At 46.3% G+C, this 13,987-nt stretch overlaps 1 protein-coding gene across 1 annotated transcript; it reads right to left on the bottom strand.

Annotated features, from left to right (window-relative positions):
- Positions 1-8,464: 8,464 nt before the first annotated feature.
- LOC135385599 (uncharacterized) lies at positions 8,465-9,350 on the bottom strand. The gene is made up of 2 exons (XM_064615023.1): positions 9,147-9,350; positions 8,465-8,719 (listed from the first exon to the last, which is right to left on the bottom strand). The coding sequence occupies exons 1-2, from the start codon at positions 9,348-9,350 to the stop codon at positions 8,465-8,467; spliced, it is 459 nt and encodes a 152-aa protein (XP_064471093.1).
- Between the last annotated feature and the right edge of the window lie 4,637 nt (positions 9,351-13,987).

Raw genomic sequence — 13,987 nt, 5'->3', positions numbered from 1 at the left:
AAGCCGCAACAGGGAAGTTTCAACGACCAACAGCCACATTCATATGGTCTTCTACCTTTGAAAAAATATGAAGGTCCAACCTATACTGGCCACAAGAGGCCGGAGCTTTTCGTCTTGTGAACGCGGGTATGAAAATCCAAGTTCAGTGTTTCTGTTTTTTTAGAGACACCACAGATGACTTCCTCATCTGTGCTCTTCAGAGCATTGGGTTTCCGCAACTCGCCCCGTGGCTTGTCACTACAGCTCCGCTTATGCAACACAACGGAGGACTGGCCTTCTACAGGGAAACTGCACAGCCTATCCGGTTCTTCGAGAGCCAATTCAGCTGGGAGTACCTAAAAACAGTGAAACCCAAGAGGCTGTACTGGGACAGCATCGCCAAAGTGTTTCCGCCACCGTTGTATAGAGCAGGAATCACTGAAGGACGATACAAACACGTCTTCCAAAGCGTTAGGAAACTGCCCGTGCCGACGGCTACAAAAGACTTTTTTTGTGAAGTTCCACGCTGAGATCCTACCTGTCAATGTACGGCTGAAGGAGAAAGGTTTTGATCTACCGGAGACTGACAGATTATGTGTGTGACTCGCCCGAAACGCTAAGTCACCTTTTTCTGGAGTGCAGAAACGCCAGGCTGTTCTGGGCTGACCTAATGGCATCTCTTGGACTAGACTTTCACTTGACCTGGGAAGCGCTGAAAGGACTAGAAGTTGGAGGGTGCACGGATACAGTTCTCAAACAGGTTCTTCTGGTGTCGGCTATGCATGCTCTATGGAGAGGAAGAACAGCTTCTGTGATGTGCCAAGAGACGCCCATGCCACTATGGTGGTATTTTAAGACGGGTGTGCTGTGGTCTTATTCCATTGTGGAGGAAGGGTCACCAGTTTGGTCAGAAAGTTGGAGCAAGTTAAAGGGACCATGAAATGATTTTCGAGAATTCCGAGTACTCTGCAGGAAACCGTTCTCAAGATCCATCACTATCGTACACACATCGACTTTTAACCGTATTCAGTACAACGGGGGCGTAGTTATCAGACAAAAATAGCAGGGCGTGACCGCTGGATATATGCCTTCGAAGTGGGCTTACGTCATCGCCATCCAATCCTCTCAGCCAACTGTGAACCACCGCCGCTGCAAAGAGGAAAACGTGCTCCGGTAACCATGCTGTCAGTCAACGGCTATATTACATTTCTCGTAGGATTCTGTGTCAACGGTTAGTTACAATCTTGTCTCCAACTCAAATTAAAACATATTTCATGACAAAGTATGCAAGCTTGTTTGAAAAATTTACACTTTGCTCGCAAAAGCCCGTCCGCGAATCGGCAACATGTTCTGTGTATGATGTCACGGCCAGTTCGCCTCGGAGGCGGGTCGTAGCAGCTGCCGTTCACGCCTGTGGTAAATATACAATATTTTCGCTATTTGTACGATTTTCAACTTCATATTTCACAGAGGGAATACTTTAGTACAGGGGAACTAACTAACAATGATCGTGGGTTTGTCAAGTATCTTTTCATGGTCCCTTTAAGGAAAAATTGTGACAGCACTGGACAGTTCATGGTTTGGTTCTCGTTATAGGGGAGCCACAGCATGATGCCTGCCAGGTTAGCCGGTACTATACAGGTTTCTGGGCAAGAGGCCCGAAACAGACACCCCACAAAAGCAAACCGCCCCAGTGGGAGCTCTACACGCGAGACGACACAAATGAGTTGTGCATGACTCGTGTGATATGTACATAGCACGGTTTTATCCTCAATAAAAAAGTTAACAAAAAAACGAGAGCGGCCCAGAGGAAGCGTGCTAGGCCCATAACCCAGAGGTCCGTGGATCGAAACCACGATCTGCCAACTAGTTTTTACTCAAGGGCTAAGCATCTAAATATCCCTTTTCATATTCGAAAGAATGTTCTTAGTAACTGAGCACGTGGTCCCCCTGAACAAAGACACTGCGTCCGTGATGCTCTCGCTCCCTTATAGACCAATCTGCCGTTGGGCAGTGCAGCGCTGTATGATAATACATTACAAAAAAACAGAACATGAACAGCAAAGTGGCGCAGCGCATGCGTGCTGGGCCCATAACCCAGAGGTCCGTGGATCGACACCACGCTCTGCTAACTAGCTTTTAATAAAAGGCTGAGCATCTAAATATCCCTCTTCATATTCGCAAGCATGTTCTTAGTATCTGAGAACGTGATCTCCCTGAACAGAGGCACTGCGTCCGTGATGCTTTCGCTCCATTATGGACCAATCTGCCGTTGGCCAGTGCAGCGCTGTCTGATAATACATTAAAAATAAGAAAGAACAAGAAAAGCAGAATGGCGCAGCGGCAGCGTACTGGACCCAGACGTCCGTGGATCGGAACCACGCTCAGCTAACTAGCTTTTACTAAAAGGCTAAGCACCTAAATATCCCTCTTCGTATTCGCAATGATGTTCTTAGTAACTGAGCACGTGGTCTCCCTGAACAGAGACACTGCGTGCGTGACGCTTTCGCTCCCTTATGCACCAATGTGCGGTTGGCCAGTACAGCGCTGTCTGATAATACATTACAAAAAAAAAAAAAAAAAAAGAACAAGAAAAGCAGAATGGCGCAGCGGAAGCCTGGTGGACCCAGAGGTTCGTGGATCGAAACCACGCTCAGCTAACTAGCTTTTACTAAAAGGCTAAGCACCTAAATATCCCTCTTCGTATTCGCAATGATGTTCTTAGTAACTGAGCACGTGGTCTCCCTGAACAGAGGCACTGCGTGCGTGACGCTTTCGCTCCCTTATGCACCAATGTGCGGTTGGCCAGTACAGCGCTGTCTGATAATACATTACAAAAAAAAAAAAAAAAAAAAGAACAAGAAAAGCAGAATGGCGCAGCGGAAGCCTGGTGGACCCAGAGGTTCGTGGATCGAAACCACGCCCTGCTAACTAGCTTTTACTAAAAGACTAAGCACCTAAATATGCCTCTTCGTATTCGCAAGGATGCTCTTAGCAACTGAGCACGTGGTCTCCCTGAACAGAGACACTGCGTGCGTGACGCTTTCGCTCCCTTATGCACCAATGTGCGGTTGGCCAGTAAAGCGCTGTCTGATAATACATTACAAAAAAAAAAAGAACAAGAAAAGCAGAATCGCGCAGCGGAAGCCTGGTGGACCCAAAGGTTCGTGGATCGAAACCACGCCCTGCTAACTAGCTTTTACTAAAAGGCTAAGCATCTAAATATCCCTCTTCATATTCGCAAGAATGTTCTTAGTAACTGAGCACGTGGTCTGCCTGAACAGAGATACTGCGTGCGTGATGCTTTCGCTCCCTTATGGACCAATCTGCCGTTAGCCAGTGGAGCGCTGTGTGATAATACTATACAAAAAAAGAACACGAGAAGCAGAGTGGCGTAGCGGAAGCGTACTGGTCCATAACCCAGAGGTTCGTGGAACGAAACCACGCTCTGCCAACTAGTTTTTAGTAAAGGGCTAAGCATCTAAATATCCCTCTTCATATTCGCAAGGATGTTCTTAGTAACTGAGAACGTGATCTCCCTGAACAGAGATACTGCGTCCGTGATGCTTTCGCTCCATTATGGACCAATCTGCCGTTGACTAGTGCAGCGCTGTCTGATAATACATTACAAAAAAAAAAAGAAAAAAAAAGAACAAGAAAAGCAGAGTGGCGCAGCGGCAGCGTAGTGGACCCAGACGTCCGTCGATCGAAACCACGCCCTGCTAACTAGCTTTTACTAAAAGGCTAAGCATCTAAATATCCCTCTTCATATTCGCAAGAATGTTCTTAGTAACTGAGCACGTGGTCTGCCTGAACAGAGATACTGCGTGCGTGATGCTTTCGCTCCCTTATGGACCAATCTGCCGTTAGCCAGTGGAGCGCTGTGTGATAATACTATACAAAAAAAGAACACGAGAAGCAGAGTGGCGTAGCGGAAGCGTACTGGTCCATAACCCAGAGGTTCGTGGAACGAAACCACGCTCTGCCAACTAGTTTTTAGTAAAGGGCTAAGCATCTAAATATCCCTCTTCATATTCGCAAGGATGTTCTTAGTAACTGAGAACGTGATCTCCCTGAACAGAGATACTGCGTCCGTGATGCTTTCGCTCCATTATGGACCAATCTGCCGTTGACTAGTGCAGCGCTGTCTGATAATACATTACAAAAAAAAAAAAGAAAAAGAAAGAACAAGAAAAGCAGAGTGGCGCAGCGGCAGCGTAGTGGACCCAGACGTCCGTCGATCGAAACCACGCCCTGCTAACTAGCTTTTACTAAAAGGCTAAGCATCTAAATATCCCTCTTCATATTCGCAAGAATGTTCTTAGTAACTGAGCACGTGGTCTGCCTGAACAGAGATACTGCGTGCGTGATGCTTTCGCTCCCTTATGGACCAATCTGCCGTTAGCCAGTGGAGCGCTGTGTGATAATACTATACAAAAAAAGAACACGAGAAGCAGAGTGGCGTAGCGGAAGCGTACTGGTCCATAACCCAGAGGTTCGTGGAACGAAACCACGCTCTGCCAACTAGTTTTTAGTAAAGGGCTAAGCATCTAAATATCCCTCTTCATATTCGCAAGGATGTTCTTAGTAACTGAGAACGTGATCTCCCTGAACAGAGATACTGCGTCCGTGATGCTTTCGCTCCATTATGGACCAATCTGCCGTTGACTAGTGCAGCGCTGTCTGATAATACATTACAAAAAAAGAAAAAGAAAGAACAAGAAAAGCAGAGTGGCGCAGCGGCAGCGTAGTGGACCCAGACGTCCGTCGATCGAAACCACGCCCTGCTAACTAGCTTTTACTAAAAGGCTAAGCATCTAAATATCCCTCTTCATATTCGCAAGAATGTTCTTAGTAACTGAGCACGTGGTCTGCCTGAACAGAGATACTGCGTGCGTGATGCTTTCGCTCCCTTATGGACCAATCTGCCGTTAGCCAGTGGAGCGCTGTGTGATAATACTATACAAAAAAAGAACACGAGAAGCAGAGTGGCGTAGCGGAAGCGTACTTGTCCATAACCCAGAGGTTCGTGGAACGAAACCACGCTCTGCCAACTAGTTTTTAGTAAAGGGCTAAGCATCTAAATATCCCTCTTCATATTCGCAAGGATGTTCTTAGTAACTGAGAACGTGATCTCCCTGAACAGAGATACTGCGTCCGTGATGCTTTCGCTCCATTATGGACCAATCTGCCGTTGACTAGTGCAGCGCTGTCTGATAATACATTACAAAAAAAAAAGAAAAAGAAAGAACAAGAAAAGCAGAGTGGCGCAGCGGCAGCGTAGTGGACCCAGACGTCCGTCGATCGAAAGCACGCCCTGCTAACTAGCTTTTACTAAAAGGCTAAGCATCTAAATATCCCTCTTCATATTCGCAAGAATGTTCTTAGTAACTGAGCACGTGGTCTGCCTGAACAGAGATACTGCGTGCGTGATGCTTTCGCTCCCTTATGGACCAATCTGCCGTTGACTAGTGCAGCGCTGTCTGATAATACATTACAAAAAAAAAAAGAAAAAGAAAGAACAAGAAAAGCAGAGTGGCGCAGCGGCAGCGTAGTGGACCCAGACGTCCGTCGATCGAAACCACGCCCTGCTAACTAGCTTTTACTAAAAGGCTAAGCATCTAAATATCCCTCTTCATATTCGCAAGAATGTTCTTAGTAACTGAGCACGTGGTCTGCCTGAACAGAGATACTGCGTGCGTGATGCTTTCGCTCCCTTATGGACCAATCTGCCGTTAGCCAGTGGAGCGCTGTGTGATAATACTATACAAAAAAAGAACACGAGAAGCAGAGTGGCGTAGCGGAAGCGTACTTGTCCATAACCCAGAGGTTCGTGGAACGAAACCACGCTCTGCCAACTAGTTTTTAGTAAAGGGCTAAGCATCTAAATATCCCTCTTCATATTCGCAAGGATGTTCTTAGTAACTGAGAACGTGATCTCCCTGAACAGAGATACTGCGTCCGTGATGCTTTCGCTCCATTATGGACCAATCTGCCGTTGACTAGTGCAGCGCTGTCTGATAATACATTACAAAAAAAAAAGAAAAAGAAAGAACAAGAAAAGCAGAGTGGCGCAGCGGCAGCGTAGTGGACCCAGACGTCCGTCGATCGAAAGCACGCCCTGCTAACTAGCTTTTACTAAAAGGCTAAGCATCTAAATATCCCTCTTCATATTCGCAAGAATGTTCTTAGTAACTGAGCACGTGGTCTGCCTGAACAGAGATACTGCGTGCGTGATGCTTTCGCTCCCTTATGGACCAATCTGCCGTTGACTAGTGCAGCGCTGTCTGATAATACATTACAAAAAAAAAAGAAAAAGAAAGAACAAGAAAAGCAGAGTGGCGCAGCGGCAGCGTAGTGGACCCAGACGTCCGTCGATCGAAACCACGCCCTGCTAACTAGCTTTTACTAAAAGGCTAAGCATCTAAATATCCCTCTTCATATTCGCAAGAATGTTCTTAGTAACTGAGCACGTGGTCTGCCTGAACAGAGATACTGCGTGCGTGATGCTTTCGCTCCCTTATGGACCAATCTGCCGTTAGCCAGTGGAGCGCTGTGTGATAATACTATACAAAAAAAGAACACGAGAAGCAGAGTGGCGTAGCGGAAGCGTACTTGTCCATAACCCAGAGGTTCGTGGAACGAAACCACGCTCTGCCAACTAGTTTTTAGTAAAGGGCTAAGCATCTAAATATCCCTCTTCATATTCGCAAGGATGTTCTTAGTAACTGAGAACGTGATCTCCCTGAACAGAGATACTGCGTCCGTGATGCTTTCGCTCCATTATGGACCAATCTGCCGTTGACTAGTGCAGCGCTGTCTGATAATACATTACAAAAAAAAAGAAAAAGAAAGAACAAGAAAAGCAGAGTGGCGCAGCGGCAGCGTAGTGGACCCAGACGTCCGTCGATCGAAAGCACGCCCTGCTAACTAGCTTTTACTAAAAGGCTAAGCATCTAAATATCCCTCTTCATATTCGCAAGAATGTTCTTATAGTAACTGAGCACGTGGTCTCCCTGAACAGAGACACTGCGTCCGTGATGGTCTCGCTTCCTTATGGACCAATCTGCCGTTGGCCAGTACAGCGCTGTCTGATAATACATTAGAAAAAAAAAAAAAGAAAGAATAAGAAAAGCAGAGAGGCGCAGCGGCAGCGTAGTGGACCCAGACGTCCGTGGATCGAAACCACGCACTGCTAACTAGCTTTTACTAAAAGGCTGAGCATCTAAATATCCCTCTTGATATTCGCAAGAATGTTCTTAGTATCTGAGAACGTGATCTCCCTGAACAGAGACACTGCGTCCGTGATGCTTTCGCTCCATTATGGACCAATCTGCCTTTCGCCAGTGAAGCGCTGTCTGATAATACGTTATAAAAAAAGGAGAAAAGGAAGAGAAGCAGAGTGGGCAGCGGAAGCGTGCTGGGCCCATAACCCAGAGGTTCGTGGATCGAAACCACGCTCTGCTAACTAGCTTTTACTAGAAGACTAGTGCCCGTATTCACCAGTCACACTTAGCCACTGGTTTAGCGGCGTCTGGTTTAAGTTGATCACGTGATCTCTCCGGCTCTGAAGCCTTTGACCACAACGCATGCGCATTATTCACATTGTCACGGGATGGTTGAGGGGAGGGAGAAATTAGAAGACGACGGAAGGGCCGCGAAAAGAAAGATGTCCGTTTTTTTTTTTTTTTTTTTTTGCTGTGAGTGTGAGGTTGATAAAGAAGAGTTCAGGCGGCGCTGCTACAGGTGGTTGCGTGATGGTGTGTGAGTAGCCGGCGGTTAAGCCTGCCCTTGTGTTTGTTAATATGATCGCTAAAACAATGTACAAAGAGCGCGTTTGGCAAGTTATTGAAGAGGCAGGAGTACGTATTCTCGTGGAGGCGATCGTTGTACTTTTGTCAGTGTTCGGTCGTCGATTGTGGTTGCGTATAATAACTGCACCTCCATGGACCATCGCTTGTTTATCGTTTGTTGTGCGGCCTGTGTGGTGAATTGCAACGATCAAGATAGCCTTTCGATCGCTGGGGCATGTCAGCAGCGTGTTTTTACGCTTTCAAGCCTGGGGCCCTATTCCGAGCTACCGATTGCGCGTCACCGACACTGTCGGTAGGCGAGGGTCGCTCGCTCTCGATCGACATTGTGGGAACGACCCATGCAACTTTTGATATTCCGACGGCGCGTCTAACGATAGCGTGCTTCAGTCGCGAGGTGCACCGCACGAGCAATCGAGCTGTTTGCAACCGATGGCACGTGATGCGTGATGTCACGTATCGACGGCACCGAGCATTTGGTATTTCCTTGCCCTCTAAACGTGTCGCTTGTGAACGATGCTATCGGCTGAGTGTCGGTGCACGAGCGATTTCTCGGACCCAGTCGTTTGGCCTGTCGAGTAGCCAGAGCATTCAACGGATATGGCTTGAAGTTACTTCGTGTGGCTGCTATCGAGGCCAACGCGGTCGGAACCTATGTGCACGTTGACCTGCCTTCATCGCTCTGTGAGGCAGAAGCCGCCTCGGGCGGTGCCATATAAATGATCGTTGACGCGGACTCCGAGGCCGGCAGTGCCCGTATCCCGAGTCTCCTGCATCCCGGTCGTCGCCACTTGCCTAATCACAGAGGCGAGCCGCTCCTCCAGCTCAGAGAGCGATTCTTTCGGTGGGGGACCTTTTCCCGTCTCCCGCGTGTGACGTGAGATGCGAGCTGCCTTGGCTTTGGTGGCGCTTTTCCAGTTGGTCCACGTCTAAAAGTTCCCATTGAACACAACTTCAATCAAGTAGTGGGATATTGCAACAAAAACAACATATATATTCTGATGATGCAGGGGGGCGGTTTTCCACTCTATGAGTGGAAAGCTACCCCATAGCTAGGGGTTCTAATATGAGTGGTGACAATGATGAGTGATGACAATGAGAGATGACGGGAATGATCGGAGCGGCGATGGCGATGATGAACGTGATTGTGATGGTGGAAATGTCCGAGAGAGCTGGTGGGGTCATAATGAGTTCCTAAGGCCTGTCGCCTCAAAAGTGCCAACTACATGACGTAAGGTCGCCCTGGAGTGGGTCGCGCTGTCCCAAGGGCCGATGACGGGGATATTGCAGTCGTCACTGCTGCCGCGAATTTTGAGATTTTTGTTGGTGTTTCGTATCTGATACTAATTTACGCACCTTTCTCCACCTCTCAACGAGTTTCACTGCACCACCGCTGGCGTTCAAACGTGTAGCCAGCTCGCACCACTCCCTATTTCTGTCTTGCGATGTGTAGCCAGCGGACAGCCCACCAGTAAAGAGATTACCGGGCTCCCCCACATAGTCGAGCACAATGTGAAACTGCTCCGAGGTGGGACGTGAAGCGCGTACCGGTGAATCCATCGCAGATAGAGGAAATTATACGAAAAAAAAAGAAAAACAAGCACAGCTTGTTTCTTTTTGTTTTTTTTGCGTCGTCCTTTATTGCCTATGTTTGCTTTTATCTCAAATGCACAAAGTTATATTTGCGAACGCGCTCGTGCAATCGCTTTGTCGTCGTCATCTGGGATGCGCGTGACAGTGATGTTGAACACGTCGACGGGCTGAACGATAGTAAATAACCCAAGCGCGCGGTCGTTAGACGTAACCCGAAATACCAAAAGTGGCAGGTATCGTTCCCGCCGCCTCGATCGCTTCGCCTACCGACACCATCGGTGGTCCGGAACTACATGTGGTAGCTGCTCAACGGATTGGGAAGTTGTCAGTGGTTCCTTTGCCTTTGCCTTTCGCACCTCCGACTGCTTTTCACTGCATGTATTCACTGTCAGCCGTGGGAAAATTTGCTAGAGCGGGAAGCCGCTACAGAATGTAGCAAAAAAAAAAAAAAAAAAAGTCATTACACACGTTGCTAGCTTATGAGGGTCAGAACCAGGCGGCAGTCGTCTTCTGTAGGTGAAAAAATTGGAACCCGAGAAATTCACCATGAACCAATTCACCAAAAAACAATTCACCAAAAAGAATTTCACCATGTACCAGCTGGCCGCCTGCACCCTTGCCCCTTTGCCATTGTCTTCTGGTGGTTCGTGTTGAAAGTTGCTCTTTTTCACGTTCCCTTCTGCTGAGCTCTCCCCGCTGAACAAGAGTGCGCATCGGTCAAACGACAGGATCGTTCACGCGCGGCTCGTCTGGAAGCACTGGAATACCAAATTCTCGGCGCTGTCGTTCGATGACATCACACGCCACGTGCCGTCGCTTGCAAACGACTCGATTGCGCGAGCGAGGCACCTCGGAATAGGGCCCCAGGTGTCATGTGCGTAGCGTGCATGTGTGCAGGCGCATCATCACGGTAGGCTGCCTGTAAGTAAACAGCAATACCATTGATGCAAGGGTGGCCATATCCTGCATCGGACTCCCACACGCATAACTTTTATAGTGTTATGGTTTCAAGAAATTGACGTAGTACTTTACAAGGTGTCACAAATCTGCAACGCATTAAAGCATCGCTTCGCTGGCTGCGTTTGTTCTGGCGCACGACGGAAAACGAACGGTGCAGTCCTGTTTACATCCGCGTCCTGTGTGTGTGTGTGTGTGTGTGTGTGTGTGTGTGTTAGCGCTGTTTTTGTTGTGTTACCCAGGGTGCCCCTGCCTGTGAGTTGTGTGGAAGTTGCCAGTGTCGTGACCTCCTGTCGTTCTATCAGTGCGGTGCTATGGTTAATTGTGACCTCCTTTATCTCTGCATATAGCATTCCTGTACAAATCATCAAGCACTGAATTGATTTATTCTGTTCAGCTAACAAAGACTGGCTGTGCTGTGACTGTCACTTGCTGGAACTTAATATAATGGGAATGTACACACTTGGCCTACAGTCATATATTGAGCGCACTTGACATCGCAGATGCCATATCTTCAAAAATAAAAGGGCACACTTTAGTGCCGTTACAATAGATTCGAGCCATTCAGAATTTGTTGTTTATTGAGACCACCATACACAAAACACAAACAATCTTCTCTTTGCTGTTAAAATGGATAAAATATCTCGTACAGAAGGTTTTATTTGTCTCAATAATGGTGCTTCAAGGGTGGATCAAACATACAATGGACAAAGGCAAACACATACAACAACAGCTGCAACATCAGCTACAAGCCAATCCATACAGTTATTTGCATTGTGATTGCTTGTTCAGAGTCATATATTATTGAGGAAACACTTTTACATACCTGGTCAGGGACTTGTGTATTTTTCTGCGCTCATTCTTTATGAGCTCATCTCTTGACTTCATACTGGCATTGTAAACATCCTCACTTCCATTATCATTGCACCATTACATGCCAAACAATCGCCACCACCAATGCCTAAAAACTCCCCACAGCTTATGCCAGCTGAGGCTTTCAATTTAGGCTTTTTGTTCAGGAAGAATTTCTATGGTGATGCAGTTGCAGTTACCACTTCCCTTTGACACAGATAGCTGAACTTTGACAGTAAAATCACACGAGAGGCCCGTGTGACCTCTGCTTTTCCTTTGGCAAGGCTGCTCTGGGAACTGCCACTGTCCAATTGTGCAAATTAAGGTATTGCACGATTACATCAGCAGCTCTATACAGCGTTCTTGAGAATTTTATTTTTTAGCTTTTAAGTCATGCTATAGTTCTCTGACTGTTCCCAGTTTTCTAGACTGTCCTGTATTGCAGACAGCCTGAAATACAGATGGTAAAGCTCTGAAAAATTTGTGCATGTACCCGATGCATTTGTGCACTGCGTAGTTACGCAGTTATAAACAGCACAACTGTGTGCTGAGAGATTGTGCTATTTCTTGAGAAACAACACCGTGGAATATCAAAGCAAACAGCAGCACTGATCATTGTCTGCTAGCTTTCTGTATTGATATGTATTGGACAGTACGTGGAAGGCTGCAATGGACAAATGAATGCAATGCAAATAAGCTCATATAAAGAAAAGAATGACACTTGAAATCAGATGCATCTTATCTACAATGTGCTGCTATTACTTTTTAGGAAATACAGGATTGTATATCTTTCTTCCACATTTTCTGTTATCTTTTGAGACACTTTGGCAGTTGTAACTTTGCGAAAGCAGACATATTCATTCAGCTATATCAGCACAAAGCTATACAACCAGACAGTATATTAGTTTTGTGAACGCGGCGTACTGCATCATCAATGACAAAGTCTGGGAGCTGAAATGTGGGACATTGCTTAATATGCAGAAAAATAACATAGATGTTTTTGCATGGCTGACCACCTAACTTCAATATCCAGTGATGAACATGCGATGTCTTCAGCTGGTGTATTCTGGAAATTAATAGGTGACGTATGGTGAGGGGGGGATGGTTGCAAGTTAACGGCACCCAACAGCAACAACAGTTTCACAGATTTTGAGCAAACACATCTATGTTGGCACACATGAAGGGCATATAGTTATTTCAATACACTTTATTGAACTTTATGTACCCGTATGGGTGCATTACAAAAAAAAGTGGGAGGGGGCAGGATTACAAAAAGAAACAGAGGTAGAGGTAGTGCGAAACTCTTCTTTAGAAGAAATGAAAAATTCCGCACACGCAACCACAATATTCCTGAAGCAATGGTTTCTACTCATACAATGACATGTTTTTCATGCATTTAAGCAGGGTTAGTCACGTTCCAGCCACATATCTGTACGACAATTAGTTTTCTTCACGTATTGCATTAAAGAACTGCGTTCCTGAAACAAACTAAATAAGAAGGTGTATCATATGTCACAGGCATTTTGTGCCGGTTATGCAGTAAAACTAGTATGCTTGAGGCGCTACATATCCTCCTGGTGATGATGTGAAGGAAGGAAGCTTCAATCTTTCCAAATGTAAATGAGTGCCGTGGTGGCTTGCATTGTAACAGCATCTAGGCACTCTTTCCTGTGGGCTTTCGAGTGACAGATTCATGCACATTAGAATCATTTCTAATGATGCTGATAACAACACTCTTAATCACATGAGAATTTTGTGACGGTAGTATGCCCATATTGCGTTCATCCTTCATTCACTGGTGTGCATTTAGGGGTGGAGTGTGAGTCAAGGCAGAGGTGAGCTAGTACGAAATGGGAGTACCTGTTGCTATCAGGTAATATACAGGACATGTCAAAAAGGAAGAACCGTGGGCACTTAGCACGTACCTGTACTGGTGTAAGGGGAACGAAGTTGCAACATAATTGAAAGTACAGTGAAGTGAAGTGTGTATTAGAAGTGGCCATTGGTTTGGTTCATGTAGTATTACTACACTGCTATTCAGAACACATTGAAGACAGACACAACAGAACGAAATTACAGGCATTTGGGCATTCATGATAAACAGAGGCATGGTTGCAATGTGTATGTGAATGCAGATGTATAGAAGAAATCTTGTGACCTGATTACACAGGGACGTGTTTTTCTATTCTTAAGATTTGCCTTGCAGCATATGAGACTACACAACAAGTGCACAGATCACACCAGTGTAAAGCTGGAGTGTCGTTGACATCCGTGTCGCCACCATGTCATGACATCAATGTCATGACAGCTGTCAACAATGCATAGCATGTGAGATTTGCCAGGAAATCTTGCAAAAAATGAGCATGCCTGTGTTCTCAGATCTCATGATCTGTCATACATCTGCAGTCACATCATAATGATACCCACGATTTAGCACAGACGATACAAATGTCAATCTGCCACGTGGTGACTGTGCTCAGCATAGCTGCGTTTGAGACAGATCGATGTACTTGTGCGCTGCAGTACAAGGTGGACAAACAGCATTACCAGTAACAACAGGTCCCTGTGATCTACATATATTTCAAGGTACTGGTAATTTTGTTACTGGTTCTCTTTGCACCGGCTCAGACACACCCTACATGTCCTTCCATCACAGTTCCCTTTTTCATGATCTCTATTTGTTCGTTATGTGGAACAGACAGCATTTCCGGTATTCAATCACTCTTCATGTCCAATGTACAGCAGTAATTTCAACTGTTCCGTGTTGGTACTTCATGTGCCAGTAAGAGTGTCAG

The sequence above is a fragment of the Ornithodoros turicata genome, chromosome 1, assembly GCF_037126465.1.
Source record: "Ornithodoros turicata isolate Travis chromosome 1, ASM3712646v1, whole genome shotgun sequence".
NCBI lineage: Eukaryota > Metazoa > Arthropoda > Arachnida > Ixodida > Argasidae > Ornithodoros > Ornithodoros turicata.
Note: the sequence above shows the minus strand (reverse complement) of the source record. Positions and strands in the feature narration are given on the sequence as shown.